Source organism: Condylostylus longicornis, unplaced genomic scaffold (genome assembly GCF_029603195.1).
Source record: "Condylostylus longicornis isolate FDR11 unplaced genomic scaffold, ASM2960319v2 ptg000048l, whole genome shotgun sequence".
Classification (NCBI taxonomy): Eukaryota; Metazoa; Arthropoda; class Insecta; order Diptera; family Dolichopodidae; genus Condylostylus; species Condylostylus longicornis.
In genome coordinates this window covers 5,980,254-6,000,020 of record NW_026578017.1, presented here as the reverse complement: position 1 = coordinate 6,000,020, position 19,767 = coordinate 5,980,254, and the positions used below count along the sequence as shown (strand labels likewise).

The 19,767-nt window shown below is 26.5% G+C and overlaps 1 protein-coding gene across 1 annotated transcript in view; it reads left to right on the top strand.

Moving 5' to 3' along the window:
- The first annotated feature begins 1,638 nt into the window (after positions 1-1,638).
- The window catches only part of LOC129610822 (semaphorin-2A-like), an 86,559-nt gene continuing 68,430 nt past the window's right edge, over positions 1,639-19,767 (top strand). Inside the window, exon 1 of the mRNA XM_055523568.1 lies at positions 1,639-1,690. Within this exon, the coding sequence (XP_055379543.1) occupies positions 1,639-1,690 (52 nt within the window). The remainder of the gene's footprint in view (positions 1,691-19,767) is intronic.

Here is a 19,767-nt window from a genome sequence, read left to right as displayed (position 1 = left end):
TCTTTTTTTTTTTTGAAAATGTTGATAGCATTTCAATGACGATTTTTTAAGTGTGCATATTATGTACCTACATGAATATTATGTTCGAATGAGTGTGTGTGTGTTAACCAAAATTTCAGTACTTTTACATTGATGATACATTTTCATCTTTTTTATATTTATTTAAATTTTTGTTTTTTTTTTCATTTTGCGTATTCAGTTTATTTATTTTTATTTCAAGGATATTATGTTAAAGTGTTTTGATTATGTATAAATCGATAAATAAATATGCATGCATACTTATATACGTTCGTATATCTGCTTACGTACTCGTATGTATGTACGTAGATTGTAGATTGTGCCACAGAATATTAGTGTACCTTTGTATGTATATGTATATATTCCTGTACAAAATGGAGCGAACTAAAGTACGTATTGTGATATAAAATATAATATTGAAAAATGTTAAAGTAAAAAATGTAGATTTCTGCTTATTTTTTCATTTGAAGGATTGTTTAAATGAAAAATAAATCAAAAGTGTACTTCATATTTTTCAATAAAAAATATTTTGTGTAATGATGGTAGATGTAAGAAATTTTAAATAGAGTAAAATTATTTCAAAACTCAAAATGAAATAGATATTTTTTTATATTTGAATTACATTCAATTTATGTATTTAATTTCTTTACCAATAAGATATTTTTTATTTTCATACTCATAATTAAAGATTTTAGAACGAAATTTAAATTTTATTACTAAATTGCATCAATATATTTACGAAATAAAAATATGAAAGCATTGCGTTTTACTCCTATTTCTTACAAATACTATTAATGCACAAAAATTATTTAAGGCCAAAAATTCAATCATAGAAATGATGTTGAAGTGGGGTAAGGGATCCGTCGAAAATGAAAGAATTTGGAGGTTAAAATAGACGGTTGGAGGATAAAAGTTAGCAATAATTTACTGCAAATAAAGTTGGGTCAAACCAATGGTTTTTAATATAGAACTCTTACTTTCAACAAGTGAAAATAACTAGAAACTAACTGTTTAACTAGAAACAATCTATGTATGCACTACATTATTAAAATTAATTTTATTCATATTCGAATATATTTCAAAAATTGCATACCTTTGGGAAAGTAATGTATGCCATCTTTGAAATAAAATAGAAAAAATATTTTATGATGCATTAACATTAAGCTTGAACTTAAGAGTTAAATGCGTGAATTAAAAAACATAGTTATATTTTTTAATGACATAGAATTCGCCGTTAGCTTTATGCATTCATAGAGATTTAGAAAAGCATACAGTTTTGGAAATATAAGGCGTCAAAAACTGAAATTTTATGAATTTGGTGAGGCGATAACTTGAAAGGCGGGTTGAATTAAAAAAAAAATTTCTTCTAACAAAATGAACTATTTGCGAATATTTAGAAGCTACTAAATTTTCAGACTCCTATAACCCGAAGTCTAGAAGAAAAACGATATCAAAAATTTAGAAGAAACTAGTTTTGGATAACGCTAAATTTCAAGGTTCATTTTGTTTTTTTTTAAGTTAAAATATAGTATGACGCGGTAGAAGGAAAGCACCTACTTCTCTGCGTTTGCAGAATTTGAGCAATTTTTCTGGTTTTGCTACAACAATTATACCAAAAAAATGGCATTTTTAGGACATTGTGGTGCTATACTCTTTAGAGGTCGGCAAATAGGTAAAAATATTGTTTCTATATTCAAGAGTGTAGAAGTTTTGTGAACATGTCTACGGGCGGATGGACGGACGGGCAGAGCGAAACTAATAAGGATGTTTTGTTTCAAAATTTTTTTGGAAGAGTGCTTAAATTGAAAGATAAAATAAAAAAAAATTAACTAAAACACAAATAGTTGCGACACATAAGTTAGAAAAAATTTTAACGGTTCGAATGTCGTTAAAAAAAAATTGATAGAAGTTTCAATATTTCAATGAAATTTGGTCTTGATAATATAAGTTCGTCACGAAATTGCAAAATTTGGATAAATTTCAAATGAAGACTGAAGTGTTCAAATTTCGCATAAACGAGTTCCATAAAATGATTAATAATTCTGTTTAATACTGTTTTAGGAATCCTTTTGTCCAATATAATTTGTCTATATTGTGCAAACCAAAGAGTATATCAGGCAGACATACCGGAATCTCTTTAACAGCAGTTCATTTTCAATGAAAAAATACATTTCCGTTAAAATTTCTATACTTATGTTAACTTTTTTTGTAAAGGGGTCAATATTAAATAATAATATTAAAGAGGATAAAAATTAGTTAACTTTGATACTTTTTTAATTAAAAACAAAGCAAAATTGAAAAATGAAATTTTCTCATTTGATTTGAAAATTAAAACAGATATAAACTCTTGGTACTTGAAACTATTGTTTAATATAAAATATTATTAGCACTACAATTAAAAGTACCTACCTTTTCTAAAATAATTACAGTGAATCAATGCAACCGAAAATATTGGAAAAGAAAGAAAAAGTCATAGAATTGTCAACACATACAATGTATAATTATTGTGTTTAAAGTCGTGTTATTCTTAAAGCGAATAGAAAATTTCTAGAGTCCTTTATTCATTTTCTATACATATTAAATTTCTTCCTCATATACATTTATTTTACATAGCACAAAAAGGAATTCTCAATTCATAGTAAAAATGCTAAGAATTCCTTGTATTCAAATATCAATAATGAATGATAACTAAAAGTGTTTTAGAAATCACAACAATATGAAATATCTTTTACTTCAGATAATCTTCTATATATGATCAATAAATTTTCATTTTTCCATTCTCTTTACCAATCATATTGGATGCAAAAAGGGAAGTACTTTTACTGTATCAAATTTAACATTTTGAATTGTTGACAGAAATAATAGAGAACTGCTTAACAGAAATAATAAGAGAAAGTTTTTGCAAAAGAACTGACTGGAAGTTTATAAGATTTATTTAACAGCACCTGTACTGGGATAACCTTTCACATTCGTAACATATTCTAAAACAATATTACAAACAAATATCCCTAAAAATTTAATTCTGTTCTTGTTAAAATCTGACTCTAAAATATGAAGCTCTACGATCGCTAAATTTTTTAATTCTAGACCTTTTTCAAATAATATATGTTTCTAAAACTTTCTATGAATTCAAAACTAGGTTATTAAAAGCACTCTCACCTACTTGTATTACTCTTTCACTGGGTTAATAACAATAAATTAGAGAATTTTTAAATATATTTTTCCGAAAGTACGTAATGCGCTCAGTTATGTGCTGATCCCATCAGTTTTTTATTTTACATTTATGTTTTATTCTTGCACTTTTTCAATGAAATCCATTCTTTCATTATTTATTTATAAAACTTTCATTATATTCAATACACATACAAACTTAAGCACATATTTGTTAAAATATTGTTAAAATAGAATTCAATGCAGCAAAAATTATTACTTTATCCACAAGTATTGCTCCAAAGTATTCTTTTTTACAGTCTCGTTCTCATTCATTGTATTAAATTAGTAACTACACTTACAACAAAAATAAATGCTGGATAAAGAAAACTTTAACCAATTCTAATATAAAATCTAAAACTCAATTGCATTCATCGATGAAAATATTTTTGTATTTTTCAATTTATTTTTCTTCTCAAACCAAAACAAAAAAAAGGGAAAATTATATTCTTAGGTTATTTCATATCATTGACAGTCCGTTTTGGTAACTATATTGGTTTTATGGATGATTGTAAGAATAGCTTGTAAAATAATTATTATTTTCTTGATTACTGTTATGTATGTAAGAAAATATGCAATTACAGCAATATTGGGTATTACAAAAGAATTTCCGAAGTGTAATTTGTGTTTGAGAATATTAAAAGAGTATTTAGGATACTTTTATTATATTATTTGAGTTGCAGATGCAATTGCAACTTTTGGACGATTAAAAAATCGTTACACATTGTAGCAAATAATTTATTTCAACAGACTAGGGACTTATCTGCTTTTTCGTTCGTCGTCGGAGATCCTATCGCATGCATAGATTTTTGCAATCTTAGGTTTTTAGTATTCCTAAGTTACAATCATAATTTATTGCCAGACTATGTTGAATATAAAAAGAATGTCGTTCAGTCTATATCGCACTCAATCATTTCTATGTAATCAAGTATGAATAAAAAAGAAAATCTCGAATTTGCTGCCCGAACTGCCTAAATTTTTTAGGAATTTTGCTAGATTTAAATTTCTAAAAGAATTTTAACGATATTACAATGTAGAATTTAGCATTGAAAAAATTTTGGTAAACATAGAAACTCCAAATGGTATAGCAATATTATTACTTAGGCGTGCAAATATTCCGATTGATGTATACGTACACATGCATGTAATTATGTCAATCTATTGCTTCTGCTCCATCTAGATTGATTCGGATTGTAACTAAATTAATAAAATTTATATTTTAGGAAATCGCATTTTGTACGTTCTTATTTTTAAAAATTGTTTGCTTTCTCTGCTTTAATAACCCATGCATATATGCATACCAACTTCAACTACAATACTTGTTTTCCTATTTGTTTTTAACAATGTTTTTTTTTCACATTCTATTTTTTCTAAAGTGTTTTAATTATGTACCTATTCGATTTTCTTTATTTTTTCTATGCGAAATGATTGAAAAGGAACATGAATTCAAAAGGTGGCTTTGATTTCAATATCTATCACAGCTTTTACATAATGTCTATACACACACAGTAGAGTGTACTTTTCAAATCATACGTATCAATGAATTTGCATCGAACCAATGGTTTACAAAATATGCCACTTTTTCCTTGAACAATATTTGAACAAATTTAAAAATTTCTTTAAAATAATAATTTACAATAATCATCAATAATTCAAATATTGCAGTACTACATCATGTTATTTAATTTATGTGGCAAAATTATATAATTTAAAAAATTAGAAAAAAAACCAAAATTAGAAACATTAAATTCGGTGGTTAATTACGTAACTTAAAGTAAATACTAATATTTTGTGATTATTTAGATATAGACGTTTACCGTTACTATTTTGGTGTTATAGAAATGAGAGAAAGCTTGAAAATTCGGAAATATAAAAAGCAAAATTGAAATTTTACTAATTTTGTCAAACGATTACTTAGAAGGGAAGAGATATAAAAAAATTGGGTTTGGAGTGGTGGGGTGAAGGGGAGAGAAGACAAAATATTCTTGTAAATAAATAGCTTTCCCGCAAAGATCCATGTCTATAAGTAATTTTTTTTGAAATTTTACGATAAATATCCTAACCTCTTAGTGACAAAATACTTCGAATAAGTTGCAATATTCTACGGAAGCGTTATAAACAGGGACATTTACTACCGGATGAAAGTGAAAGTTTTTAAGTAATATTCCTTTTTTCAAATTTGTTTTAAAAGATTAAGATTCATTCTCTCCGTTATATCAATACTTTCAATTTTGATGTCAAACTGTCAAAAATTTTTTAAAATATAGAATCAAGCCATTTTTCCTCGTCGTACCAACCTACAAGTAATTTACAATAAATCAATAAATTAAAGTCTTATTAATTTAAGAAACAGTCTAACAGAAATAGCATACGTTATGATCTTAACTTATTTTATGCACTACGTTCAAAAGGATACTGTTAATAATTTATTCAGAAAATACCGATTGTAATCGTATACGGTTCTGTGTTGAACATACCATTTTAAAATACCATTGGTACTTATGGAACCCCATCAAATATTCAAACAGGAAATAAAGTTTATTCTAGCAAAAAATTTGAGTTTTATGTATCATAAGATGAAGTTTATTAATTTTTTGTAAACTAAGATGAAAAATGAAAAAAAAATCAGCCAAATTTTTAAATTTCATATTTTATATTTAACTTTCCTTTTTTTATTTCAATATTAGACTTTTGAACTTTAGTGTTTATTAACTTACGCATGCATTCGTATTTACATCGTGCCTTTTAATATGTACATGCAGATGTATGAACGGTTCCCTAACATATATAAATTTAAATACTTACATCAGCAGTCATGAACATTGTTTGTCTTGAAAAGTTTTTATGAAATTCTTTCGCATAAGGTTTCGAAGTATGAATACGCGTTTTTATACTTTTAAATGAAGTGAAATTTATAAAATTGCAGACATAAATGCTAAAAAAAAAACTTGTCAAAGTTTTCGTTAAAAATATTTTACAGATTTCTGTATTGAAGTTGGAAGTTCACTTGGGGGTAAAGATTGTTTTCAGTAAAATTTTTCTTTTATCCTTAAATAACATCTAAAAGGAAGGTGGAATATTCCGCATAATATTATAATCTTTTTTAAAGCTCAAAGCACGAAAAAATATAAGTAAAGAGATTTTAAAGCGGCATATGCAAAAATTTTTAATATTTGGAAGGAAAGTCAAAATTTTCTTTTGTTAAAGCATTCCAAAAATTTTACCAAAGGGTTAGCTTAAATTAATTGACTTATAATTGAACAACGGTTTGTCTTGAAATTTATTCAAAGCTTGCAATATTAAAAAGTTTATTTTTTTGTATTATCGATAAACATAAAAAATTAACAGATTGTTTTTAATGAAAAAATATCCGGAAAAAACAAAATTACGTTGTAATTGACAAAAATTAAATTTTGCACAAGATTTAACTGACAGCATACATGCTTATAGCATATTTACGTTTCCACAGCATCAAAAAGTCACTGGTATTTACTAAACTAGAGTTGATTTCAGCAGAATATACGTGAAGAGCAAATGTTCGATTACAAGTTCAAAATTTTCATCAACATTTCTGTTTCAATAGTGACATTCATAAGGATCTGGGTGTTCTCCAAGTAAGTGAGGAAATCAGAAATTGTGTCATGGATCATAGAGCGCATTTGAAATAGAATGTTACGCGACTTATACGGACAGGGCTTGGACAAAAAGACTGAAGCTAAAACTAAATCTTTCGACTTAGCCTATAGTGCTGTGACACAAAAAAACACCTCATGTGGATACAAAAAGACGATAGAGCAAAGCTAATGATTTGTTAGGAGTTAGGAGTCTATGACCACCATCCAGGCGCGTTTTAGATCGTGTTAAACTCCGCACTATTGATAGGCTTGATGAGAGTTTTAGTTCGCTTATCTTTGTCTTTCCATGACTTTTAACAGCATTATTGAAAAGAACATTTCTTTTTAAACATTAAAATTGCCCTTATACGCCCTCTTGTTTGATACAAAATTTTTGGGAAAAATCTCATCTCATCAAATTGTTTAATAAGCAAAAATCTGAAAATAAAAATATTAATTAATAAAAAAAGTAGCTAATTAAAACAAAATACCTAAGATGGAAACTACTCTTTGTGCAAATAGAAGTATAAACTAATTTAGATTGTTGTGAAAATCAATTTTAAACCGGAGAGCATAAGAATCAAACCAATTGTTTCGAAACTGAACTTTTCATTTTTTCCTCTGTAAATTTTTACTATTAATCATTTTCTAAATTGAAGGTATTGATGAAGCATTCATGACGTTGTAACGTGGCTTTTTTATATTATAATACCTTGCTAGAATGACTGTTTTAAAGACGAACTATTGACGTGTCATATTTTTAATCTGGTATTTTTGCTTTTCTTTTTTTTTGCAGTGCAAATTTACTTTTCTAATTTTCATTTGCCTTAATTTTTTCTATATACCCTAACCTTAATACATTTAATGTACACTTTACTTAAAAATGTCGTAACATTCTGTCATATAACGAGCAAACATCAGATGGATGAAACACAAAAAAAAAGGGTCTCAAATCGACTTCCTTCTCTCAATTTTTATCTGTATATGATTTTTTTCCTTTGGGTTTATTATTCTATTTTTGTTATGATAAAATCATTAAAGAGATCTTAGTTGCTTGAGATGACGAAAGCCAAGGAATTCATTTTTTCAAATAATTTCTTTTTTTTTGTTTTGTTTTTTTTTATGTTTTTTTTAAAAGGAATTTCTTAACTGTCATACATTCCCCAGGAATTCATCATATAATCATCATCGTTTTCGCTATCAACATCATTCATATATAGAATCATTTCTGTCATACATAATATTCGAATTTTGGGATATAACAAAAATAAAAAGCATAAAAAATTCAACAAAAATAAACTGAATAAATAAAAAATGCGGGGAAAAAAAATATATTTTATAAAGAAGGAGGGAGTTCGGCAATTTTTTTATCACTCCGTCTGCCTTGAGTATTAATAGCCGCCGCATCAGTCATCATTATCAACCGTATACATTATAGAAAGGAAAAAGATTGCATATTGTATTGAAGGAAGAAACATTTTCTAAATGTATTATACTTATACATGTATGTACATACTACATATACATACATACATACATACGGTGCTTATACTGCATATGTAGTTTCCACTTCTATCAATTCTTTACAATATGAAAGGTAAAAGATATACAAGAGAAAGAAGCTAGTCTGAATTGAACATAATTTCAATTCCTAATAATTTAAAGGGATTTTTGGGGATCTCATTTTTTATTATCTCGTTTTGTTTTATTTTTTCTATTTCTGTGGGATAAAAATAAACGACAAAACTTAAAGTTATTTAGAAAATGGTTTAACTGAAAAAGGAGTTCTGGTGTCCTTTAGATATATTTTTTTTGTATTGTAAATTGAAAATATAAATTTGTAATTTACTTACAGTTTTTTTTTTTCGTGAATTTTTTTCTTCTATTTTTGATGTTGGTTGGGAAGGATGTGTTTTCTTTTTGTTTTAATACATTTTGTACGTTTTATTTTTATAACAGAAGTGTTCACCAAAACATGCTATAAAGACGACGGATGCCATCAAACAGAAAGCAAAAGCAAAACAAAAAGTTTCTCTAATAAATTCTTATACGAAGAGGCGACAAACAATGATTTAGATTTGTGGGATCTGTGGTGATAAAATAATAACTATATAAAAGGAATTTTTATTCCTTTTTGTGGGTAGATTTGGACAAATTACTTTTTAATTCATTTTTTCTTTAGGGGAAGTCTTAAAAAAGTTGGTCATCATGTTAAAAAAAAATATTTTATATCATAACCATTTGTACTTTTTTTTTCGAAAGACACCATTTTTTACTTTAAGTTTTTTTTTACTTTAAATTTTGCTTCTTCTTTTGACCTAATTAATATTTTCATTTCTATTTATAGCTGAAAAAATATTTAAGTTTCTTTGAAAAAATAAAGCTTAACATACGTTATGTATGTAACTTTCTAGACGACGGTTCCTTCATTAACCATAGCGAAAGCAATGCAGTTTTTTCTGTTTATACCTGGTTTTACGTTAAGAATAATTAAGAGCCTTTAAACCTTTAAAGAACAACCCCTTTTAATCAAAACTCTTATGGTCTGCAAACAAATAATTTTGTTTTATCGGCATAGAAAATGGCGTTGATGTACAGCTCACACAAAAAGATTTTATACCAAATTCGAAATTTCAATTTCAAATTTTATATTTCAAATGTTAGATAATTTCCTATATTTTCTTATATTTTCAATTACTAATTAAATGGTGACCAACACGAAATTTCAATGTTTGGCTATTAACTGAAATTTTTAGGCCAAACTAAAAATTTAAGTTGATCTCTGGTTGTCTGGTAAAATTTTTAAGAATACGAACGATATAGGGTCAATAATTAAGATGCAATGTGTTCAAAAATTACAAAAATTTATCAAAAATCGCCAAATTGCATCTCCTCTGAAAATCGTTATATATTTCATTTTCTCTAACAGCTGCATATCGTGGTATTTTTATATTTGATTCCTGGATTCATTTTTAAAATTTATTTGTACCAAATACATTTCAGGTACTGACTATATGGGTTTATTGTAACTGCCAACAAAATCGATCGCTTTATGCCTTTCTCCTTTCTACGATTATGATGATGTTTACGTGAAACTTAAGCGCTTGGCCACAATCGAAATTTTATTGGTTACTGTAGATTTTAACTATAATATTATTGCTTGAAATACATAACAAAATTCAAATTTCTGCAAAGACGAAGCATACGAACAGGATTATAAAATTCAGTTTTGATTGTTAATGAAAATAAAAATGTAACTTTTGACTTAAAAATAATTTTCTTCTATTTTGTTTAAAATTGTAATAAATGCAAATTAAAATTGATAAAAAAATATGTTAAACGTCTGGTCTAGAATACGATTGGCAAATTAGAATTGTCTGTAAAAATTACAAAATTTAAGAAGGCAAAAGTTCAGCAGTTAATGAAATCTTTGACAGAAAATTTATCAAATACCTAATTGCTCACACTGAATTTGAAAATTGTGCTAGTACGATTAGTTCATAATCTAATAACTAAACAAAACACTTTACTTAACTTGGTTTAATTCAAAATTTTTTGAAATTTAATAATTTTGACATCACTTCAACAACAATGTTATCTTTTGTAAACGTCTTATTTCCCTAACGATTCCAACTAGTGTTTACACAATTCCAACTAAGAATATTAAAAAGATAAAAAAGGAAATAAAATATAAAAAGACGAAGTGCAATTTACTTTTCTTGAATAAATAGAAACACTCGAATCCTACTCAAAAATAACGTAATTTAATTTCGCGAAGGAGGAAATTGTTCTCATTTTTGACTTCGTGATTTCAAAATATGCACACTTAAAATTTTTCAATTAACTGTAATTGAAATTTCAAATGTATAAAATATTTATAAACGTATAATGAAAAAATGTTTATTATTTTTAATTGAAAGATGTACAATTGTTTCTTTTTGCACGTTTTCGATAGCAGGATCCAATGTACTCAGAGAAAATAACGTAAAAGTTATTTATGTTAAAAAACTTAAAAATTACATAGCATCTTCCGCCACAATTAATAATATGTAATAATAGAGAAACTTTTTGCTCATATACTTCCAAAAATTCTTAGTAGAGTCTCAGTAGGGACTCTCTTTCGGGAACTTAATTTCCCTGAAAAGTTAGTAAGGTGGTTATTTCTGAAGGGTTAGGATATGTTAATATTAATTAAAAAATTTTGAATTTTTAATTACAAACCTGTTAAAATTACCTCTTAAGTGAATTTTTGAACACCCTTATTTTTATTTTCAAAATTGCATAAATTTAGGATGAGCATTGGACAGAGCTTTTTTTCAAAAGTGATAAAAATCTTTAAAATTTAGAAATCGTCTTGCAAAAATTACATTAGGTGATACTCACATTTGAAATTTTCAGGATTAGAAATTTTTTCTTAAAATTATGGGCCTAATTTTGTTTGTAGTATAGTCATGTTCTGCAGAATGTATTAATGTAAGTTTTTGCTTGTATTCATTTGAACGATTAAGATTTGTACAAATTCGAATTTAAGACAAGAGGTCTAAACCGTGTTTCCGACACCGTCTATTTCTTATTCACCGTGTTTGAATAACTTAGCACAAAAACTATTTTTGGAAAAAGTTTTCTTTCGAAAAAATGGTCGTACCTCATTTTAGAAACAAGAAAATTTGAAAATTTTGTTTATAGCATTGTTTTTGGCAGTAGAAATATCGAAACAGATTACTTTTTCATATTAGTTTTATTTTAAAATCGATGAATTATGGGTTACCTTGCTTTAGTAAGCCCAATCATACTTAATCTAATTTTTGGCAAGGGTTACTTAACACAAGTTGACTGTCGTATATGCCTATTTAATTTAGAAGCTTTTCAATGAAAATTTGAAACAGTTTCAACAATTAGAAAAATTTCAACAATTTCAGAGATGTTCTGTTAATTTTTTATGATTTTATTATTCTATTCTAGTAACTTTAATGCACAATGGAATGGAATTTAATAATTTTAGAGCAATAACAAATTATTTTGGGAAAAAAAAAGCAACTTTTCATTTATCTTCCTTTACTTAGTTAAAGAAATTTCTACATTAAAAATATTTTTAAAAAATAAGATGCTGCAATTCAAACTTGTATTAATTTCGTTTTTCATTTACATTTTATTTTTATGTTGAAAAACATTTACTAGTTTTGTCTGGATCGTAAATTTTTTGTGTTTTGAAACGCCAGGTGTAGGAAAAAATTTCATACATATTCTTTTTATTTTTCAGCAACTAAATTTTCTTAATGTACAAAAAGCAGGTTGCTGGATTGAAACATTTTAGCCTTACAAAATATTTTTTTTTGGAATAATCTAAATTTATGAGAACCGAACATGTTCTTTGTAATGCAATTTTAAAATTTAACAATAATTTCAAAATATAACAGACATACTTTTTGAGACTTTATTTGTTAGGACATTGCATATATGCTCGAAGGGAATAGTTAAAATGAATAAGTAAATAAATAGATTTAAAACTTTGTTTGCATCTACATGATCTCCCATTGGGATTACAAGCAAGATGCTCGGTGTTGTATTACAATAGATGGAAGGAAGTTAGATGGAATAAGATTTATAAGTTTAACTGTTGATGATTATATTCAAATAATGGTTTTGTTCACATTTCATTATTGCCGTGATAACTCAAATTCAAATTTTCCAAATTTCAAGAGGCGATAACTTGAGAAGTAGTGGAGGTGAAATAATTTTTTTTCTAACGAAATAATTTTTTTACCAATATCTAAAAGCTTCTTAAATTTAAGATTCCTACAACCTACAGTTTAGAAGAAAAACGGTATCAAAGGCTTTTGAGGGGCTATATCTTTTAGAGTAACATTTCAGCTTTCTATCTTCAAGGACGTAGAAGTTTTGTAAACAGGCACACGGATAGACGAATGGACAGAGTGAAATTAACAAGCATTTTTTTCAAATTTTTGTTTTGGAAAAGTGCTAGAAATGGTTTAGTTATAAGAAACTGACAGTACCCGTTCCCCTTTGGAAACATAAAGGTATCTGTTCAATAATAAAGAATGGCTTTTCTGTTGTTGATAAACTTAATAAATTTTTTCAATTTCGTTATAGTAGTCAATTTCAAATTTGAAAATTAATTAATTAATTAATCATATTCAATTCGAAGACTTCAAATTAACTTTTATCAGCCTAATACACTTTTAACATGAATTACATATTTTTTTTGCAGAATTTCGCCCAAATTTATGCAAAATTTAATATAAACTACTAAGAAGAATTTAATAGCTTAAAATTGGGTAATATAAAAAATTATTAATTTTAATAGATTGTAGTCTTGAAGCTATATGCAAAAGGAAGTGCAAGATTTTAGTCGTTAAAAGGAATTGTGTTAATATTTTTTTATGAAGCATAGGTAGGTTTTACAGACCATATTCGTATATTATTTGCTATTTTACCTTTATGAAATTTAAGTAATAGCAATTTTAATTCAAATAATAGCAATGTAGCTGTGTCTAGTTTTTTTCCTACAATTTATTGAGTATTTCAATTCAAATTTTCTCAATGGATTTGTAAAATTCGACAAAATTAAAAATATAGCAATCGATATGAATAAACAATAGAATAATTGTGAATATTTGTTTATAGGAATTTAGTTTTAATTTTTTTACTAAGGAGATGTGGTGGAGTAGGTCTCAAAATTACCTTCATAATAGCAGTTGGACACATCCTCAAAGCCCCGGTAATATACATAACATATGCGTACAAATCCTTGCAATCATTGATTTTGTTTAATTCTTTAAAGAGCCATGATAACAAATTAATGGTCAAGTATAAAGGTACAAAGGTTTTTAATTTATTAAATATCTCAAACCTAAAGTTCTTTTGTTTGTCCAGTTACCTATATTTTAATGCAAGTTAGCTATACGTACTGCAGACTTTATTACAGTTATAAGAATTTACTACAAAAAGAAAACCATAATATAGAACAGAAAAGGATCAAAATAAAAGAATATAAAAAATTGAGGCATTTCAAAAACAAAAAAAAATTCTTAACTTTGAAAAAATTTTTTATTGCAAATGTTTTTATTAATTCCTTAAGCATGCTTGATTCACACTCAATTCATCTTAACAAAAAAAAAAGATGTAACCTATCCAATGTTTCCATGCTCTTTGTATTGTAAAAGATTTTTGTATCTCAACTTCATTTTGAAAAATCTTTTATACATTATATTGTAGAGCAAAAAGAGAATAGAAACTAAAGAAACCACGAATAGCAAAGTCCATAATTTTCTTGAATGCTTTTCTCTGTTTTTCTTTTTTATAACCTAGTTATGAATTTTTCTGTTTTTCTTCTTCTTTTTCTTTCAAGACTTTATTTATTACGTTAAAATGATTTTTATCTCTTTCAATTCATATGTTTCACTTTAAATACACTTGATGTAAAAATTTATGCAGCAACAAAACAAAAGAGCATCATTAAAAAGACTATATAGAAATGAAGAATAACTGCAAGGATATTCCATATAAAATCTATTTAAAAATGAAAAGAAAAAAAATAAATGATAATGAGAAAGGAAAAAAAAAATCTACTATAAAATATTTCTTATGATGAATGAAAGAGGCCGCTAAGGATATAAATGTAATGATTGTAATGCACCGTAATACTACGTACACAATTCAATAAGAGTTAAAAGCAATAGGAAATCATTTTATACGGTCACACTCCCAAAAGCTTTAGTCTTCAGCTTAAAACTTATGTAAATGAGAACTATATTTTTAAAAATAACAAGTCCTTCATTAAAAAAAATAGGAAAAATGCACATGTCACAGGACGATTTATCAGATTATAAAATAAGAAAATCTTTTCGAAAATAACTACAGTATTGTTGAGTAGTAATATGTGAAGTGAGCAATAAGTTGTGAAAATTAAATGTTTAATAACTTACAATTTATGAAGTAAACGATTTTAGACCACTAGTTGCAAATCAGATCCACTGATAAGCGAAAAAATGTAGAAGTGCAAAAACTTGAATCGGTGAATAAACATTAGTTTTCGGTCTATATACTCGTATTGAAAATGAAGTTTTATTTAACTAACACTCATTTATTATAAACCCGTTTCAAAGATTTGTAAAAAATTTGTGATCTAGTAGAAAACTTATCCGACTTATTCGAATTTATCCGAGCTTTATTCAATTTTTTTTAAAAAGAAAGCTTAATCAATTGGAAGCCAAAGATTATTCTTTAATTTTTGTGGCTCAAATTACTACTTAACAGTCAACTCAACAACCCCACATTTCATTACAATCTTCGCTATATTAAAGAATTTTCATCTTTTAAGGAAATTTGAAGCAATTCCATTTTCATAACTTTGAACAGATATAACTGGTAAGGAAGGGGCGAGGGCTATAAGAGTTTCTGAATTGTGTTTCTTAAACAATTGAAAAATAATTTCTAGATAACGTTTTCATTGGCAAATACTTTCCAGCTGGCAGAAGGATACGGGCAAATCACAATTAGTACAAGCATACCAACTGTTCCTTTAAAAACTCACATTGCATCAAAGTTACACAATTCGTGTACACATTTTTATATCAATTTTGTTTTCGTTAAAAAATATGTGTCAAAAACCTATATCTCTCCTTGGTAAAAAATAGATATTCCGTCCACTGTGATGAGAGATCTATCACCATGACTTATCAAGACGATATAATTGAAAAAATTGCAATGTCACTATAAATCTACACTTTGTGCGTTATAGATGATTTCAAATAAATGCAATCCTTATATATATTACAAAATTTTGAATGCATGCATGACACGCAATATATTATATATATATATATATATATACATATACATTTATAATAATATATATATATTGATATGTGTGATCGTATACTTAAATTTTTTTATGCTTTCATATTGCATTTTACTACTATTATGAAAAGATTCTAGAGCTCCATATTGTAAAAAACGTTTCTGATACGCTGTGAAATAATTTGACTGAATTTATAAAACTTTACCATGAGAAATGAAAAAAAGTTACTTTGCCGACTAAATATTAATTTTTGAAAAAACAACCCATTAAATCTTCGAAATCGTTTAGCAGAATGTTGAAATGTTCTATTGAAATATGGAAGACAACTTACGAACCTCTACTTTGATTTTAAGTTGACCCTAATTATATCGTTGGTTTAAGAAATCTACGTTTTCGAAATATAAAAATTTTTATTTTTGAAGAAATCTTTATTGACTTTTAAGGAAATTTTGACCAAAACTTGTTCAACTAAAACTTTATGTTTCTTCATTGGTTATGACGTCACAAAGAATGAAGTCATTATATGAAACCATCTATATGCTACAGGTTGTGTATCAAGCTTTCGGATCTAGCTTAAAGGTGATATCAAAACTTGTTTTACAATTGAGACTCAAAGTATTTTGGGAAAATTTGATTTTTACTTTATGTATACACAATATGTGTTAATCTACATACATTGTATATGCTACGAGTATGTATGTAATGTATGAATTATCAGTACATTGGTTTTTACATGTATGTGCACTTGCAACTTATTGTTCAAAGATTCTTAACAATATAATATGCCTGTACTATCCTTAAGCCCCGACTTTACATACATACATACATTTATACATGATTTCTAGGCGTTTCGTTAATACTATTAAAGTAATGCAGAATTTTCATCGTTAAAAAATTAGGTTTTTTTTGTTTTATACACTTAATGCATGTATGCAATAAATAAAATAATTTAAGAAGATTTGCAATGGCTGAACAATAAAAAATATTTTGAAAAAGGATTTTCATTAAGAAAAAACTTTACGCAATGAAAATTTATTATGAAGAATTTTTAATGCACTCATCTCTTCGTAAATATTTTTACTATTAAAAGCATAAAATTAATTTTGAATAAATGATCACATTTTTTTGAATAATTTTCATGAATAATGATTTCAATGGTAAGAAACTGATTTTATTTTATAATTTCAAAATTAATTTAAAAAATTGCGAACGTTTTTATTTTTATGGATATTTCGATGGGATGTGCATATAATATTTCGCTGGATAAAAAAACGAACCAAAACATTAAGTCCCAATTATGTATTACCATAGTCATAATTGAAAATTTGCGTAAATTTTTTATAACCAAAACACATCTTAAAATCGTCAGGGAACTGTTTGGAATTAATATCCTAATTTAAAAATTTTGAGTTCCCATTTGTTTTTGCGTTATCACTAAAATACAAGTATAAGGTTTGATAAAGGTTTTGAGGCATGCTCTTCCTTTACTGTTATCCGAATTGTCATGTCTACTTTAGTTTTCAAGACACTCGGTGAGAACTCTGCTTCGTATGCTCCTTTTGCTTTCGTATGCTCCTTTTTTTAATTTTTTTATTTCTTGTTTTGCGACTAGTCTTATTGGCGTATGCGGTAAATGAGAATACATAACTAAATCAATAATACATAGTAAGTTCTTATTTGCCTTGAACATATTAACAGCTGATATTAGACGTAGATACATTATTTGCATTATGCTGAGTTTTGATTTGCTTCATAGGTATTTAAATTTATAATATTTTCTATGCCTTTAGGAACAAACTACAAAGTAGTGTTCTAATAATGTGCCTCATTGGTATGTTATTGAAATTAATAATGTGCCTCATTGGTATGTCATTGGTATGAATTTGATGTAATTGAAATAATATTCAACAGGAAATGCGTTCAGTTTTTGTTTCGAAGATAATGGGAAAAAAAAAGTTTTTTTATCTTTAAGTCCGAAAAGTTCAAAAGAACGATTTCGAAGTTCAAAAAAAAGTTAAAACAAAATATTTTTAATTTTTGTTATTAATTTTTTTTGTACGGATAATACACAAGATGAAGCCCAAAATGCAGTAATACAATTCAGCTTATATGAGTCTAAATTTCTAAATTGGTGGTAATGCAGGTTTAGTGTATTTTGGATGTCTTAAAAATAATAAAATATTTCAGCAAATGGTCGACAAAGTGGCAGTCTTAAAATTTGGCGTAGGATTAGTGAATTAATTAACAATTTAGTGCAAATTTCAATGACACTTTGTTACATTGCATATAATAAGGCAGATTATGCAATGGCTCCCAAATTCGGATGTCGAGTTTTCGCCGGGAACTCACTTCTTCATTGTTGGGAAGCGTAAATTATTTGCTATTAAACTATTTTTACAGAGATGTCGCTCTGTCCATCTGTCTGTCTGTCAGTCTGTGTGTGCACGCATGAATCCCAAGTTCCACTTAACCAAAATTTTATATGTGAGTTTATTTCGGACATGTCACAGATTGATCAACTTTTGAAATATGTCTGACTTCGGTAACTGGACTTTTTTCGGGCTGATTTTACATTTTTACCACATAAAGAAAAATAATTAATCAATTTCTTCAAAAAATTTATTTCTCTGATTGTTAGCGAAACAAACTGAAGAAGTTTTCAGGAAATTCGAATGTTACAAAAGAAAACTCTACCAAGAGCCAAATTTAAATATTTCGAGGAAAGTTAACTAAAAGTTTACTTTTGCTCTCAAAATTGTAAGGAAGTTTTAGAATGCATTTTCATAACCTTCTGTAAGTGTTTCCCTAAATTTTCGTCGGTTATATTCTGACCATTTTAGATCTTTTTTCTTATATCTTGTACAATTATTCTCTGAATTTTCTAAAATCAAATAAGCAAATATTTCTATATTATTCCTTTTCGTGATATTATTAAATCGATACGGATGTTACAAATGTATGAAATGTTATGTATGAAATGTTGTAATGTACAACAAAAGACATACTAAGACTAATAGCAAAATGATATTCATGTTCTAATTATTACAAATTCTTAAATCCTTAAAATAGAATCTATATGTGGTTATCAAAATAGGTAAATGGTTATCATTATTTCAATAGTATACTGGAAAGAGCATAAAGTGTTTAATAAAATTAATTGTTGAACTAAAATTTTTGAACTTTTATAAGGACTTTCATTATGAAGCATATTATATGTTAGTTTAACCTGTTTATATGTAAACGAATTTGAATAAATATTAATTTCAAAGAAGAAAATTAATTATAGAATTTAAATTTTCTTCGTTACAAATTTATAATCACCAGGAAAATAAACTATAAAGTACTTCCATATTATTTAGATTACAATATTTATCCATAATATTCTTTACGAAAACAAAAATCAGGTTTCCAACCCACCCCCGTTAGCCTTCTCATAAAATATTCACAAGGATACATTATAGTAATGTCAGTAATAATAATTGCTGTCAAAATCAGGAATATACACTTTAAATATAATTATTCTCAATTTCCTATAATAATAATACACAAAAATGTATATAGGTACTGTTTAATATATAATAATGATTACCATAAACCTATATACATATACGTATATAACATGGTATAATACTCTTGTATTGACTTATTTTAACTATATATTAAGCTATATACGTATATGCAAACATAAAGAAGCTCGAGATTATTTTTTGATTTCAATGTCGATTATTTCCTTATTATATCCGTTTCCGCTGTAATAATAACGATGACGATGTTGGACATCAATCTAAAATTTTTGTAAATTAATAATAATTATATTTTACATTAAATATCACAGAATGTATGAATATAAAATATGAAATTAACTGCAAATATGTGTACGCAATAAATATTAAAATGAAATAAAAAAAAATGAAAATAATTTGAAAGTTAATTTTTAATATTTTATATCCTCTTTTGATATTTTATATCCTTTATGTATTTTTCATAACTATATACAGAAAATAATATACAAACATTTTTACGTGTACGTGTATGTAAATTACTGAAATAATATTAAATATTTTAATTCAAGGAAAATTATATTTCAGTCAAGGACTTGAATCT